We start from the raw sequence: 13,175 nt of genomic DNA on the forward strand, positions 1-13,175 counted from the left end.
TGAAACCTCCTTTTGAGCCACTGAATACCTGCCATCTGAAGTACTTGACCTGGAAGGTCATTTTCTTGGTGGCAGTTACTTCCGCTCGTAGGGTCAGTGAGCTTCAAGCCCTAGTAGCTCATGCTCCATATACCAAATTTCATCACAACAGAGTAGTGCTCCGCACCCACCCAAAGTTCCTGCCGAAGGTGGTGTCGGAGTTCCATCTTAACCAGTCAATTGTCTTGCCAACATTCTTCCCCAGGCCGCATACCCGCCCTGCTGAACGTCAGTTGCACACATTGGACTGCAAGAGAGCATTGGCCTTCTATCTGGAGCGGACACAGCCCAACAGACAGTCCGCCCAATTGTTTATTTCTTTCGACCCTAACAGGCTAGGGGTCGCTGTCGGGAAACGCACCATCTCCAATTGGCTAGCAGATTGCATTTCCTTCACTTACGCCCAGGCTGGGCTGACTCTTGAGGGTCATGTCATGGCTCATACTTTCAGAGCCATGGCAGCGTCGGTGGCCCACTTGAAGTCAGCCACTATTGAAGAGATCTGCAAGGCTGCGACGTGGTCATCTGTCCACACATTCACATCTCATTACTGCCTCCAGCAGGATACCCGACGCGACAGTCGGTTCGGGCAGTCGGTGCTGCAGAATCTGTTTGGGGTGTAAATCCAACTCCACCCTCCAGGACCCGAATTTATTCTGGTCAGGCTGCACTCTCAGTTAGTTGTTCTTCGTAGGTCAATTTCTGTTGTACCCTCGCCGTTGCGAGGTTCAATTGACCTGGGTTATTGTTTTGAGTGAGCCTGAGAGCTAGGGATACCCCAGTCGTGAGAACAAGCAGCCTGCTTGTCCTCGGAGAAAGTGAATGATACATACCTGTAGCAGGTGTTCTCCGAGGACAGCAGGCTGATTGTTCTCACCTACCCTCCCTCCTCCCCTTTGGAGTTGTGTGTTTCATCTTTTGCTAGTCATTCAACTGGCGGGAGCGGTCGCGCACGGGCGGGAAGACGGCCGCGCATGCGCGGTGGGCGTGCCCTGCGTGCCGACCGTCCCGCGAAGCTTTTTTCCGGTTGGTGGGGGCTGCCGCGGACGTCACCCAGTCGTGAGAACAATCAGCCTGCTGTCCTCGGAGAACACCTGCTACAGGTATGTATCATTCACTGTACTTATTTTGCACCAGTGGCAATGGAGGGTTAAGTGACTTGCCCAGAGTCACAAGGAATAGTGGGAAGGACTAATGGAAAGAAAATAATAAGGGGGGGGGGGGGGGGTTAATGGATTTCATATACCGCCTTTCTGTAGGTACAACCAAAGCGGGTTACATATGTTATAGGCAGGTACATTTTCTGTCCCAAGTGGGCTCAAAATCTGAATTTGTACCTGGGGAAATAGAGGGTTAAGTGACTTCCCAAGGGTCACAAGGAGCTGCATAAGACCTAATTTCTCCTTTAGATAATATAGCAGCTAATGCCTCTTCATCGCAGCGCCTCTTACCCCCAGTGTTATACAGGGGCACAGGCTGCCGGTGTAGTGTCCTGGCAGCATTTTCTGTCCTGTGTAGTAACAATGATGGCACAGTGTCCTTTGGTCTTGTGTGGGCATTCCTTTCTGTTGGTCAGGAAGGGTTATCTCCTGTACTTTCTGCTGTACCTTTGGACTACCTCCATGGTTCTCCGGTGTTGTTCCTGATTGCCTCTCGTCTGGCCCTTCAAAACTCTTCTTGTCACCAGATTTGTTTGTTGCTCTTCTGTTTTGCTCCCATGCCATCCCATCTTTGATCCCAAAATAGTCATTCTGTCTCTTTAACTTGGCAGATTTTTGTTCCCTTCCTTTGGGGGCGGAATCCTGATGGTTTGGTGCATTTCGTTTTAGTGATGTAATGTTGCGGTCCAGGACTTTAGGTTAGCCTGCATGTTATTTTGTTTGCTACATCCATGAGGGAGCCCTTCTGGATGAGCCCTGTTTCAGTACGTGCAAATTAGATACAGATGTAAATGTAACGGTACACCAACTCTGAATATTACTGCAGTTCTATATACCTTTCTGTGGTGCAACCACATCCCTGCATATGGGTCATAGGTTTATCTTTGCAAGGCAGCACTTACCATTTCTTAATGTACAGGTCAGCTCCACCATATAGAACATGTACCCTTACTTCGAGTATTACTCCATGTCTGAGTGAATGTTTAACACAGTCCCATCTTCGCTTGCGGCACTGTGTCTGAATGTTGGATGCAGTCCCTTCAATGCATGCTGTGCAGTAATCCATCTCTGAATGTTGAATATAGCTTCACCTCCAAATATGGTGCACATCTCCATCTCAGAAGGTGGAGCATTTCCCATTTTTAATTGTATGTTATACCTCCTTTTTTACTTATAGAGAACACTTTCTCTATGTATAGACCACTGCTCATTTGTGCACATAGAGCTAAGATCTATCATGTTTTATCATTATCATGTTGCCCAAGATTCTTCTGTAACACTAAATGTCTATTTCTAATGTATTTCCACTATTCATAGAGTGGAGGAGTGGCCTAGTGGTTAGGGTGGTGGACTCTGGTCCTGAGGAACTGAGTTCGATTCCCACTTCAGGCACAGCTCCTTGTGACTCTGGGCAAGTCACTTAACCCTCCATTGCCCCAGGTACAAATAAGTACCTGTATATGTAAGCCACATTGAGCCTGCCATGAGTGAGAGAGCGCGGGGTACAAATGTAACTAAAAAAAATATATATATATATTGTAAGCCACATTGAGCCTGCAAAGAGGTGGGAAAATGTGGGATACAAGTGCAATAAATAAATAAATAAGTGCAGCTGCTCTTTTGGATGTTGTGCATGACTACATTCTGTTCTCATCTCTATCTCTAGATGGGGACCCTGATGTCTTCTCTTTCGAGAAGATTATGGCTCCATAGAGAACTGTAGCTGTTTCTCTGAATCCTGCTGAGTAGGTCTCTGTCTCTAATGGTGTCTCTGGACCCTTCGTTGGGTTGTGAAGCCTCATTTTTGTCTGAAGACTGGGCTTGCTATTTGCATTTCCCGACTTGTCTTCCCTTTGGGGTACGGTGTAGTCTTGTTTTTTGCATTGTGGGTCCCCTTTTGTGGGCTGGCCACAGTTCCATCTTACATTTCTTTGAGTGTTAGTCTCATTTGTGTTAGACCTCGACGGTTTCCTTGGATACTTTCTATTTGCAGGGCTCGGCTCAGAGATTGGTTATCGGTCTTCTTGCATTATGTGCAAGGTTTTACGCCTTCCTCCTTTCTCTTTATCTGAGGTTCTGGTCCCACCTTAACGGGGACACTGCTTTGCTACATACCATTCATCCTGTACTAGTCTGGTATAGAGGAAAAGGAAATTCTTTCCTTTAGTCCTACCAGACCAGCGCAGAGCTCCCGCATTCCCGGCCTGTCTGATTTTGTCTTGCCTTGTTTTTCTTCTTAGGGAGAACTTCTGCGTTTCATCTCGTTATGGATCTTTCATTTCCTCACTCAGTGAAATATCTGTATGTCAGTTGAGTACAGTCTTCACTGATGGTGGTGTTAAGCAGTGAATGATAAATTGGCAGTGTCTCTTTAGGTACAGTCCGCTGTAGGACTTAGGAGCACAAGTCAAAATACTGAACATGCTAGGTGCACAATATCCTTAAGGGCGATTCAGTTGGAACTATTTTTTTCTGTTTCCATCCGCTGATAGATGGACATAACCCATTATCCAGGTAAGAAACACAATTTTGCCTTACTTAACTGTAGTGGTGGTCTCCATGAACAGCAGGGTTAGAAGTCCCCACATTCCTGCACTTCTTCCTAGGAAGTTAGATTCTACCTTGAACTTGAATAAAGACTAAGGTGATCCTTGTCCAGAGGTGGCAGGTGGGAAGTGTCTGGATACATCTAAGCTGGAGAAGCTTTCCCATGGTGAGCTCCGTAGGTGATGTCACCCATTGGTTAGGACTTGTGTCCTGCTGACTGTGGAGAACACGTGTATAGGTTGGCGATTTAGTTTTATTCTCTGATACAAGGAGAGACTTGATGACCTGAACATGTATACTCTGGAAGAAAGGAGAAACAGGGGTGATATGATACAGACGTTCCAATATTTGAAAAGTATTAATCCGCAAACGAACCTTTTCCGGAGGTGCGAAGGTGGTAGAACGAGAGGACATGAAATGAGATTGAAGGGGGGCAGACTCAAGAAAAATGTCAGGAAGTATTTTTTCATGGAGAGAGTAGTGGATGCTTGGAATGCCCTCCCGCGGGAGGTGGTGGAAATGAAAACGGTAACAGAATTCAAACACGCGTGGGATAAACATAAAGGAATCCTATTCAGAAGGAATGGATCCTAAGGAGCTTAGCCGAGATTGGGTGGCAGAGCCAGCCGGTGGTGGGAGGCGAGGATAGTGCTGGGCAGACTTATACGGTCTGTGCCAGAGCCAGTGGTGGGAGGCGGGGCTGGTGGTTGGGAGGCGGGGATAGTGCTGGACAGACTTATACGGTCTGTGCCAGAGCCAGTGGTGGGAGGCGGGGCTGGTGGTTGGGAGGCGGGGATAGTGCTGGGCAGACTTATACGGTCTGTGCCAGAGCCAGTGGTGGGAGGCGGGGCTGGTGGTTGGGAGGCGGGGATAGTGCTGGACAGACTTATACGGTCTGTGCCGTGAAGAGGACAGGTACAAATCAAAGTAGGGTATACACAAAAAGTAGCACATATGAGTTTGTCTTGTTGGGCAGACTGGATGGACCATGCAGGTCTTTTTCTGCCGTCATTTGTTATGTTACTATGTTACTTTAGATTTACAGTTCAGTTTTGACTGATTTTTACACATACACTGCTAGAAAAAATTTCTTCTTGACTCATCAGTACCACTATTATTATGTGACTGAGTCTGCTTAAGCTCTCTCCCCAGATCAGTGCTAGAAGGTATAATGAGCAAGGAAGCTTGTTAGTTGTAGGACTGTAAGGGTGCTGGATGTCCTTCAGCAAGTGTGTGGATAGGAGAGTTGTTTCACCATTTCTTCATTTTGTGCTTTCAAACTTTTTCCTTCTCATGTTTGCTTCTTCCTCTTGGCAGGAGGCAGAGATTGAGCATCGCATCGCAGAGCTGAAAAAAGAGGGATTCTGGTCCTTGAGGCGACTTTCTAAGGTGCCAGAGCCAACCCGACCTAAGGTACACTGGGATTACCTCTGTGAGGAGATGCAATGGCTCGCTGCAGACTTTGCTCAAGAGCGCCGCTGGAAGAGAGGTGTAGCCAGAAAGGTGTGTGTGTATTCACAAGTGGAGATCCTGCCACCTCCTCATTCTGTTGCTTGTTCTAATTTACAAGAGATAACTTTATCCCTTTTAGCATCAGGTTTGATGTCACCTCAGGCATTTGGAAATTGGGAGGATCAGCATTCCTGGGTCCACTGGAGATGGCCTATCACTAGAAGGGAAGATGAAAAATGAAAAAGTGAAAGAAATGAAGCAATTTGATGGGCTATGGGTAATTCAGGTTGTGTTGCTGCAGAGGCCAGTTACTTTTGATGAGAATGTGGTATTGTATTAATAGAGGGGTGCTGCTTGCTTGATGCCCAGGGCTCCTGCAGATGCACTATTGTAATCACTGACCCTTGGACTTCTTAAATAGAGTCTGATTTTTAGTGTCCTGTGGGTAGGTTTAAAGTCAGTACATCTGTATGGAGATCCAATTAACTACTGTTGTGCAATAAGTCACAAAGGGGGTGTTCTTCAAGGTGTGGAAAAAAGTTTGCCTTTTACCACACCTTGATTTACTGTCAGATTCAACAACCTTGTGGGTTCACAGTACTTCAGGTTGCTGAATCCTGTGTAGAAGAATAATGCTGCTTGCAATAAATTGTCTAATTAACACAAGCCACCTCACAAACAGCGTTATTCTATGTGCCAGGGAGCATCGGGCCACAAAGCTGTGTTCCGATGCTCCCAGGATGCCAGAGCAGGCCCCCCTCCACCCTACAGGTACCCCATGCCCCATCAAAGGGCTACCTTGACATTGGTGGTCTGGGGAGCCTTTGGGCAAGATAGATGCCCTGTTGCTCCTTCCCAATTCAGCTCTGTATCCATAATGGTGTCCCTAGGGTAGTATTGCACAAATACTGCTAGGGGTCATATTTCCATACAAGGAAATATTTCCTTATATTAAATTGACCTCTAGCCATAGTTGCACCATTTTGGCTTTGATGCTGGACTGGGCAGGTGACATTTATATCCCACATTATCCCAAACAAGTTTGAATTCAATGTGGTTTACAATAAACAGTATAGGATACATAAAAAAGAATAGTGCATAAGAAAGTAATTTGTTGTAAGAATCCAATTTCACAGTACAGTATCATAAACCTACTGGATAGCTATGGATGTTTAACATAGAGAAAATCTATTATGACTGAGAAATTGTACATGAAGCAAAGAAAAAGTTAATGGTAAATCATGTAATAACCAATTCAGGTAATAATTGTTTGAGATATGGTTGTTCTTTGTGAAAGTTTGTTTTGTTAGATTGTTTTTAATCTCAGCCACTTGACCCAATTTTGCTGCTGTCCCTACTACTACTACTTGACATTTCTAGAGCACTACTAGGGTTATGCAGCGCTGTACAGTTTAACAAAAAAGGACAGTCCCTGCTCAAAGGAGCTTACAATCTAAAGGACGAAATGACAAGTTGGGGCAGTCTAGATTTCTTGAATAGAGGTAAAGTGGTTAGGTGCCAAAGGCGACATTGAAGAGGTGGGCTTTGAGCAAGGATTTGAAGATGGGCAGGGAGGGGGCCTGGCGTATGGGCTCAGGGAGTTTATTCCAGGCATGGGGTCAGGCGTGGCAGAAAGGGCGGAGCCTGGAGTTGGCGGTGGTGGAGAAGGGTACTGAAAGGAGGGATTTGTCTTGAGAGCGGAGGTTACGGGTAGGAACGTAAGGGGAGATGAGGGTAGAGAGGTAAGGAGGGGCTGCAGATCGAGTGCATTTGTAGGTTAGAAGTAGAAGCTTGAACTGTATGCGGTACCTGATCAGAAGCCAGTGAAGTGATTTGAGGAGAGGGGTGATGTGAGTATATCGGTCCAGGCGGAAGATAAGACATGCAGCAGAGTTCTGAACGGACTGAAGGGGGGGTTAGGTGGCAAAGTGGGAGGCCAGTGAGGAGTAGGTTGCAGTAGTCAAGGCGAGAGGTAACGAGAGAGTGGATGAGAGTTCGGATGGTGTGCTCAGAGCAGAAAGGGCGAATTTTGCTAATGTTGTAGAGGAAGAAGCGACAGGTCTTGGCTATCTGCTGGATATGCGCAGAGAAGGAGAGGGAGGAGTCAAAGATGACTCCGAGGTTGCGGGCAGATGAGACTGGGACGATGAGGGTGTTCTCAACTGAGAGAGAGAGTGGAGGGAGAGGAGAAGTGGGTTTGGGAGGGAAGACAATAAGCTCGGTCTTGGCCATGTTCAGCTTCCCCACTTGTTCATTAGTTTCACTTATTCTTCTCTCAGTGTATTTTTGGAAACTGTGTTAGAGGGTAGTTCATGTCTTAGTGGCAAGAAAGAAGCGACTAATCTTCTCGAGATTGGCTTAACACCTTACCAGCTTTGGTTTTGGCAACTTCTGTGTTCAGTAAAGTTGGATTGTGGGATATTTGTTTTTATGGCAATAAAATGTTTCTCCGAGGACAAGCAGGCTGCTTGTTCTCACTGATGGGTGACGTCCACGGCAGCCCCTCCAATCGGAATCTTCACTAGCAAAGTCCTTTGCTAGTCCTCGCGCGCACCGCGCATGCGCGGCCGTCTTCCCGCCCGAAACCGGCTCGAGCCGGCCAGTCTTCTTTCGTCCGCACTCGGTACAGCTGTGTTTTTGCCGTGTCGAGCCCCGGAGAGTCGACCTCGCGCGTCCGTTATTCAGATCAACGTGTTTTTTCTTCGGAAAAGGTTTAAATTCGTTCGGAAAGTGCTCCGAAAACCCCCTTGGGTTTCGTTTGCCCCTTCCCGTACTTCCAGTCTTTGCCCCGGTAAGTTTTCTTTCGTCGTCGGGGTAGGCCTCTTTCGGCCTCGGTCGAGATTTTTTCTCCCTCAAAGTTTTGGTGCTCTAATTCGTCATTTCGGATTTTGACTTCGCCGGTGTGATTTTTCCGCCCATGACATCGAAGCCTTCCAGCGGCTTCAAGAAGTGCACCCAGTGCGCCCGGGTAATCACGCTCACTGATAGGCACTCGTCGTGTCTTCAGTGTCTGGGGGCCGAGCACCGTCCTCAGAACTGTAGTCTGTGTTCCCTGTTACAAAGGCGGACTCAGGTAGCGAGATTGGCCCAGTGGAACGTTTTGTTCTCGGGCTCTTCGTCGGCATCGACACCAAGGTCATCGAGTGCATCGACGTTGTCAGCGTCCAGACCTTCATCCTCGGCCGCGAGTGCATCGAGGCATCGGCCCTCTGCATCGGCACCGAGACATCGGATAGCTGCATCGACGTCGGTGGTACCGGGACCTCGTCTGCTGATGTCGTCGGACGGTGGTGCATCGTCAGGAGTGCAGGTGAGGGCTGTCCATTCCCCTGCTGGTGGCGGTGAGCCTTCGGGTGGGTCTCCCCCTACCCTGAGGGCTCCTGCGGTACAGCCCCCCCGAGATCGACCTCCTTCGACCTCGGCCCCGAGGAAGCGACGGCTGGATTCTACGTCCTCCTCGTCGGTGCCGGGGAGCTCCGGTGACATGCTTCGGAAGAAGTCGAAGAAGCATCGACACCGGTCTCCTCCCCGCGTCGGCACCGAGAGCTCTGGGTCGCCGAGGGAGTCGGCACCCAGCAGGCATCGGCACCGAGAGGACCGCTCACCCTCTGTTCAGGAGGTGTCGATGCGCTCCACTCTGGACAGGCCGGAACAGCCTCCACGCCCGGAACAGGTTCTGACGTCGACGCCTGCATCGACCTCCATGCCTTTCTCTGCAGCCGCTCTGAACGAGAGTCTCCGGGCCGTTCTCCCAGAGATTCTGGGAGAGCTGTTGCGCCCTACCCCTCCGGTACCGACGGTGCTTGCGCCTCCGGTACCGTCGAGCGTGGCGCCGGCTGGCCCATCGCCCGGGGTGAGGTCCCCGACGTCGGTACCGCGTGCGGTGCCTGCTGCGGCCACCTCCCAGGAAGGCTCCCCGACTACGTCGGCGGAGGGAGCTTCGCCGATGCGGGCGAGGGAGTCTACCTCTCGACGCCCCCATCGTGGACGTGGCTCCACTGAGTCGAGCCGGGCGAGGTTGCAGACACAGGTTCGTGAGCTTGTGTCTGACACCGAAGGTGAGGCCTCGTGGGAAGAAGAAGAAGACCCCAGATATTTCTCTGACGAGGAGTCTGAGGGTCTTCCTTCTGATCCCACTCCCTCCCCTGAAAGACAGCTTTCTCCTCCTGAGAGTCTGTCTTTCGCTTCCTTTGTCCGGGAGAAGTCTACGGCCATCCCCTTCCTGGTGGTTGTGGAGGACGAGCCCAGGGCTGAAATGTTTGAGCTCCTGGACTATCCTTCTCCACCTAAGGAAGCGTCCACTGTTCCCTTGCACCATGTCCTGAAAAAGACATTGCTTGTGAACTGGACCAAGCCATTAAGTAATCCCCACATCCCCAAGAAGATCGAGTCCCAGTACCAGATCCATGGGGACCCAGAGCTGATGCGCACCCAGTTGCCTCACGACTCTGGAGTTGTGGATCTGGCCCTAAAGAAGGCTAAGAGTTCTAGGGAGCATGCTTCGGCGCCCCCGGGCAAAGACTCTAGAACCTTAGACTCCTTTGGGAGGAAGGCCTACCATTCCTCTATGCTCGTGGCCAAAATCCAGTCTTACCAGCTCTACACGAGCATACACATGCGGAACAATGTGCGGCAGTTGGCGGGCTTGGTTGATGCGCTCCCCCCTGAGCAAGCCAAGCCTTTTCAGGAGGTGGTCAGGCAGCTGAAGGCGTGCAGAAAATTCCTGGCCAGAGGGGTGTATGACACCTTTGATGTTGCGTCCAGGGCCGCTGCTCAAGGTGTGGTGATGCGCAGGCTCTCATGGCTGCGTGCCTCCGACCTGGAGAATAGACTCCAGCAGTGGATTGCGGACTCGCCTTGCCGTGCGGACAATATTTTTGGAGAGAAGGTCGAACAGGTGGTAGAGCATCTCCACCAGCGGGATACCGCATTCGACAAGTTCTCCCGCCGGCAGCCTTCAGCATCTACCTCTACAGGTAGAAGATTTTTTTGGGGAAGGAGGACTGTTCCCTACTCTTCTGGCAAGCATAGGTACAAACCTCCTTCTCGACAGCCTGCGGCCCAGGCTAAGCCCCAGCGCGCTCGCTCTCGTCAGCAGCGTGCGCCTCAGCAAGGCCCCGCGGCTCCCCAGCAAAAGCAAGGGGCGAGCTTTAGACTGGCTCCAGCAGAGCATAGCCGACATACAAGTGTCAGTGTCGGGCGACCTGCCGTTCGGGGGGAGGTTGAAAGCTTTTCACCAAAGGTGGCCTCTCATAACCTCCGATCAGTGGGTTCTCCAAATAGTCCGGCAAGGATACACCCTCAATTTGGCCTCAAAACCTCCAAATTGTCCACCGGGAGCTCAGTCTTACAGCTTCCAGCACAAGCAGGTACTTGCAGAGGAACTCTCCGCCCTTCTCAGCGCCAATGCGGTCGAGCCCGTGCCATCCGGGCAAGAAGGGCTGGGATTCTATTCCAGGTACTTCCTTGTGGAAAAGAAAACAGGGGGGATGCGTCCCATCCTAGACCTAAGGGCCCTGAACAAATATCTGGTCAAAGAAAAGTTCAGGATGCTTTCCCTGGGCACCCTACTTCCCATGATTCAGGAAAACGATTGGCTATGCTCTCTGGACTTGAAGGATGCCTACACACACATCCCGATACTGCCAGCTCACAGACAGTATCTGCGATTTCAGCTGGGCACACGTCACTTCCAGTACTGTGTGCTACCCTTTGGGCTCGCCTCTGCGCCCAGGGTGTTCACAAAGTGCCTGGCTGTAGTAGCAGCAGCACTTCGCAGGCTGGGGGTGCACGTGTTCCCATATCTCGACGATTGGCTTGTGAAGAACACGTCCGAGGCAGGAGCCCTGCAGTCCATGCAGATGACTATTCGCCTCCTGAAGCTACTGGGGTTTGTGATAAATTACCCAAAGTCCCATCTTCTCCCATCACAGAGACTCGAATTCATAGGAGCTCTGCTGGATTCTCGGACGGCTCGCGCCTATCTCCCAGAGGCGAGAGCCAACAACTTGTTGTCCCTCGTCTCGCGGGTGCGAGCGTCCCAGCAGATCACAGCTCGGCAGATGTTGAGATTGCTGGGCCACATGGCCTCCACAGTTCATGTGACTCCCATGGCCCGCCTTCACATGAGATCTGCTCAATGGACCCTAGCTTCTCAGTGATTTCAGGCTGCTGGGGATCTAGAAGACGTGATCCACCTGTCCACGAGTTTTCTCGAATCCCTGTATTGGTGGACGATTTGGTCCAATTTGACTCTGGGACGTCCTTTCCAAATTCCTCAGCCACAAAAAGTGCTGACTACGGATGCGTCTCTCCTGGGATGGGGAGCTCATGTCGATGGGCTTCACACCCAAGGAAGCTGGTCCCTCCAGGAACGCGGTCTACAGATCAATCTCCTGGAGTTGCGAGCGATCTGGAACGCTCTGAAGGCTTTCAGAGATCGGCTGTCCCACCAAATTATCCAAATTCAGACAGACAACCAGGTTGCCATGTACTATGTCAACAAGCAGGGGGGCACCGGATCTCGCCCCCTGTGTCAGGAATCCGTCAGCATGTGGCTCTGGGTTCGCCGTCACGGCATGGGGCTCCAAGCCACTTATCTGGCAGGCGTAAACAACAGTCTGGCCGACAGACTGAGCAGGATTATGCAACCTCACAAGTGGTCGCTAAACTCCCGAGTGGTGCGCCAGATCTTCCAAGCGTGGGGCACCCCCTTGGTGGATCTCTTCGCATCTCGAGCGAACCACAAAGTCCCTCAGTTCTGTTCCAGGCTTCAGGCCCATGGCAGACTGGCATCGGATGCCTTCCTCCTGGATTGGGGGGAGGGTCTGCTGTATGCTTATCCTCCCATTCCTCTGGTGGGGAAGACTTTGTTGAAACTCAAGCAAGACCGAGGCACCATGATTCTGATTGCTCCTTTTTGGCCGCGTCAGATCTGGTTCCCTCTTCTTCTGGAGTTATCCTCCGAAGAACCGTGGAGATTGGAGTGTTTTCCGACCCTCATCACGCAGGACGAAGGGGCTCTTCTGCATCCCAGCCTCCGGTCCCTGGCTCTCACGACCTGGATGTTGAGAGCGTAGACTTTGCCTCTTTGGGCCTGTCAGAGGGTGTCTCCCGTATCTTGCTTGCTTCCAGGAAAGATTCCACTAAGAGGAGTTACTTCTTTCTATGGAGGAGGTTTGCCGTCTGGTGTGACAGCAAGGCCCTAGCTCCTCGCTCTTGTCCTACACAGACCCTGCTTGAATACCTTCTGCACTTGTCTGAGTCTGGTCTCAAGACCAACTCTGTAAGAGTTCACCTTAGTGCAATCAGTGCATACCATTACCATGTGGAAGGTAAGCCGATCTCAGGACAGCCTTTAGTTCGCTTCATGAGAGGTTTGCTTTTGTCAAAGCCCCCTGTCAAGCCTCCTACAGTGTCATGGGATCTCAATGTCGTTCTCACCCAGCTGATGAAACCTCCTTTTGAGCCACTGAATTCCTGCCATCTGAAGTACTTGACCTGGAAGGTCATTTTCTTGGTGGCAGTTACTTCAGCTCGTAGAGTCAGTGAGCTTCAGGCCCTGGTAGCCCAGGCCCCTTACACCAAATTTCATCATAACAGAGTAGTCCTCCGCACTCACCCTAAGTTCTTGCCAAAGGTCGTGTCGGAGTTCCATCTGAACCAGTCAATTGTCTTGCCAACATTCTTTCCCCGTCCTCATTCCTGCCCTGCTGAACGTCAGCTGCACACATTGGACTGCAAGAGAGCATTGGCCTTCTATCTGGAGCGGACACAGCCCCACAGACAGTCCGCCCAATTGTTTGTTTCTTTTGATCCCAATAGGAGGGGAGTGGCTGTAGGGAAACGCACCATATCCAATTGGCTAGCAGATTGCATTTCCTTCACTTACGCCCAGGCGGGGCTGGCTCTTGAGGGTCATGTCACGGCTCATAATGTTAGAGCCATGGCTGCGTCGGTAGCCCACTTGAAGTCAGC

At 50.6% G+C, this 13,175-nt stretch overlaps 1 protein-coding gene across 1 annotated transcript in view; it reads left to right on the plus strand.

Moving 5' to 3' along the window:
• The window catches only part of SRCAP (Snf2 related CREBBP activator protein), a gene marked incomplete at its 5' end in the record, with an annotated part of 948,600 nt that overhangs the window by 22,910 nt on the left and 912,515 nt on the right, over window positions 1-13,175 (plus strand). Inside the window, one exon of the mRNA XM_030210811.1 lies at window positions 5,064-5,249. Coding sequence (XP_030066671.1) covers window positions 5,064-5,249 — 186 coding nt within the window. The remainder of the gene's footprint in view (window positions 1-5,063; window positions 5,250-13,175) is intronic.

The sequence above is a fragment of the Microcaecilia unicolor genome, chromosome 7 (genome assembly GCF_901765095.1).
Source record: "Microcaecilia unicolor chromosome 7, aMicUni1.1, whole genome shotgun sequence".
In the NCBI taxonomy this organism is placed as follows: Eukaryota; Metazoa; Chordata; class Amphibia; order Gymnophiona; family Siphonopidae; genus Microcaecilia; species Microcaecilia unicolor.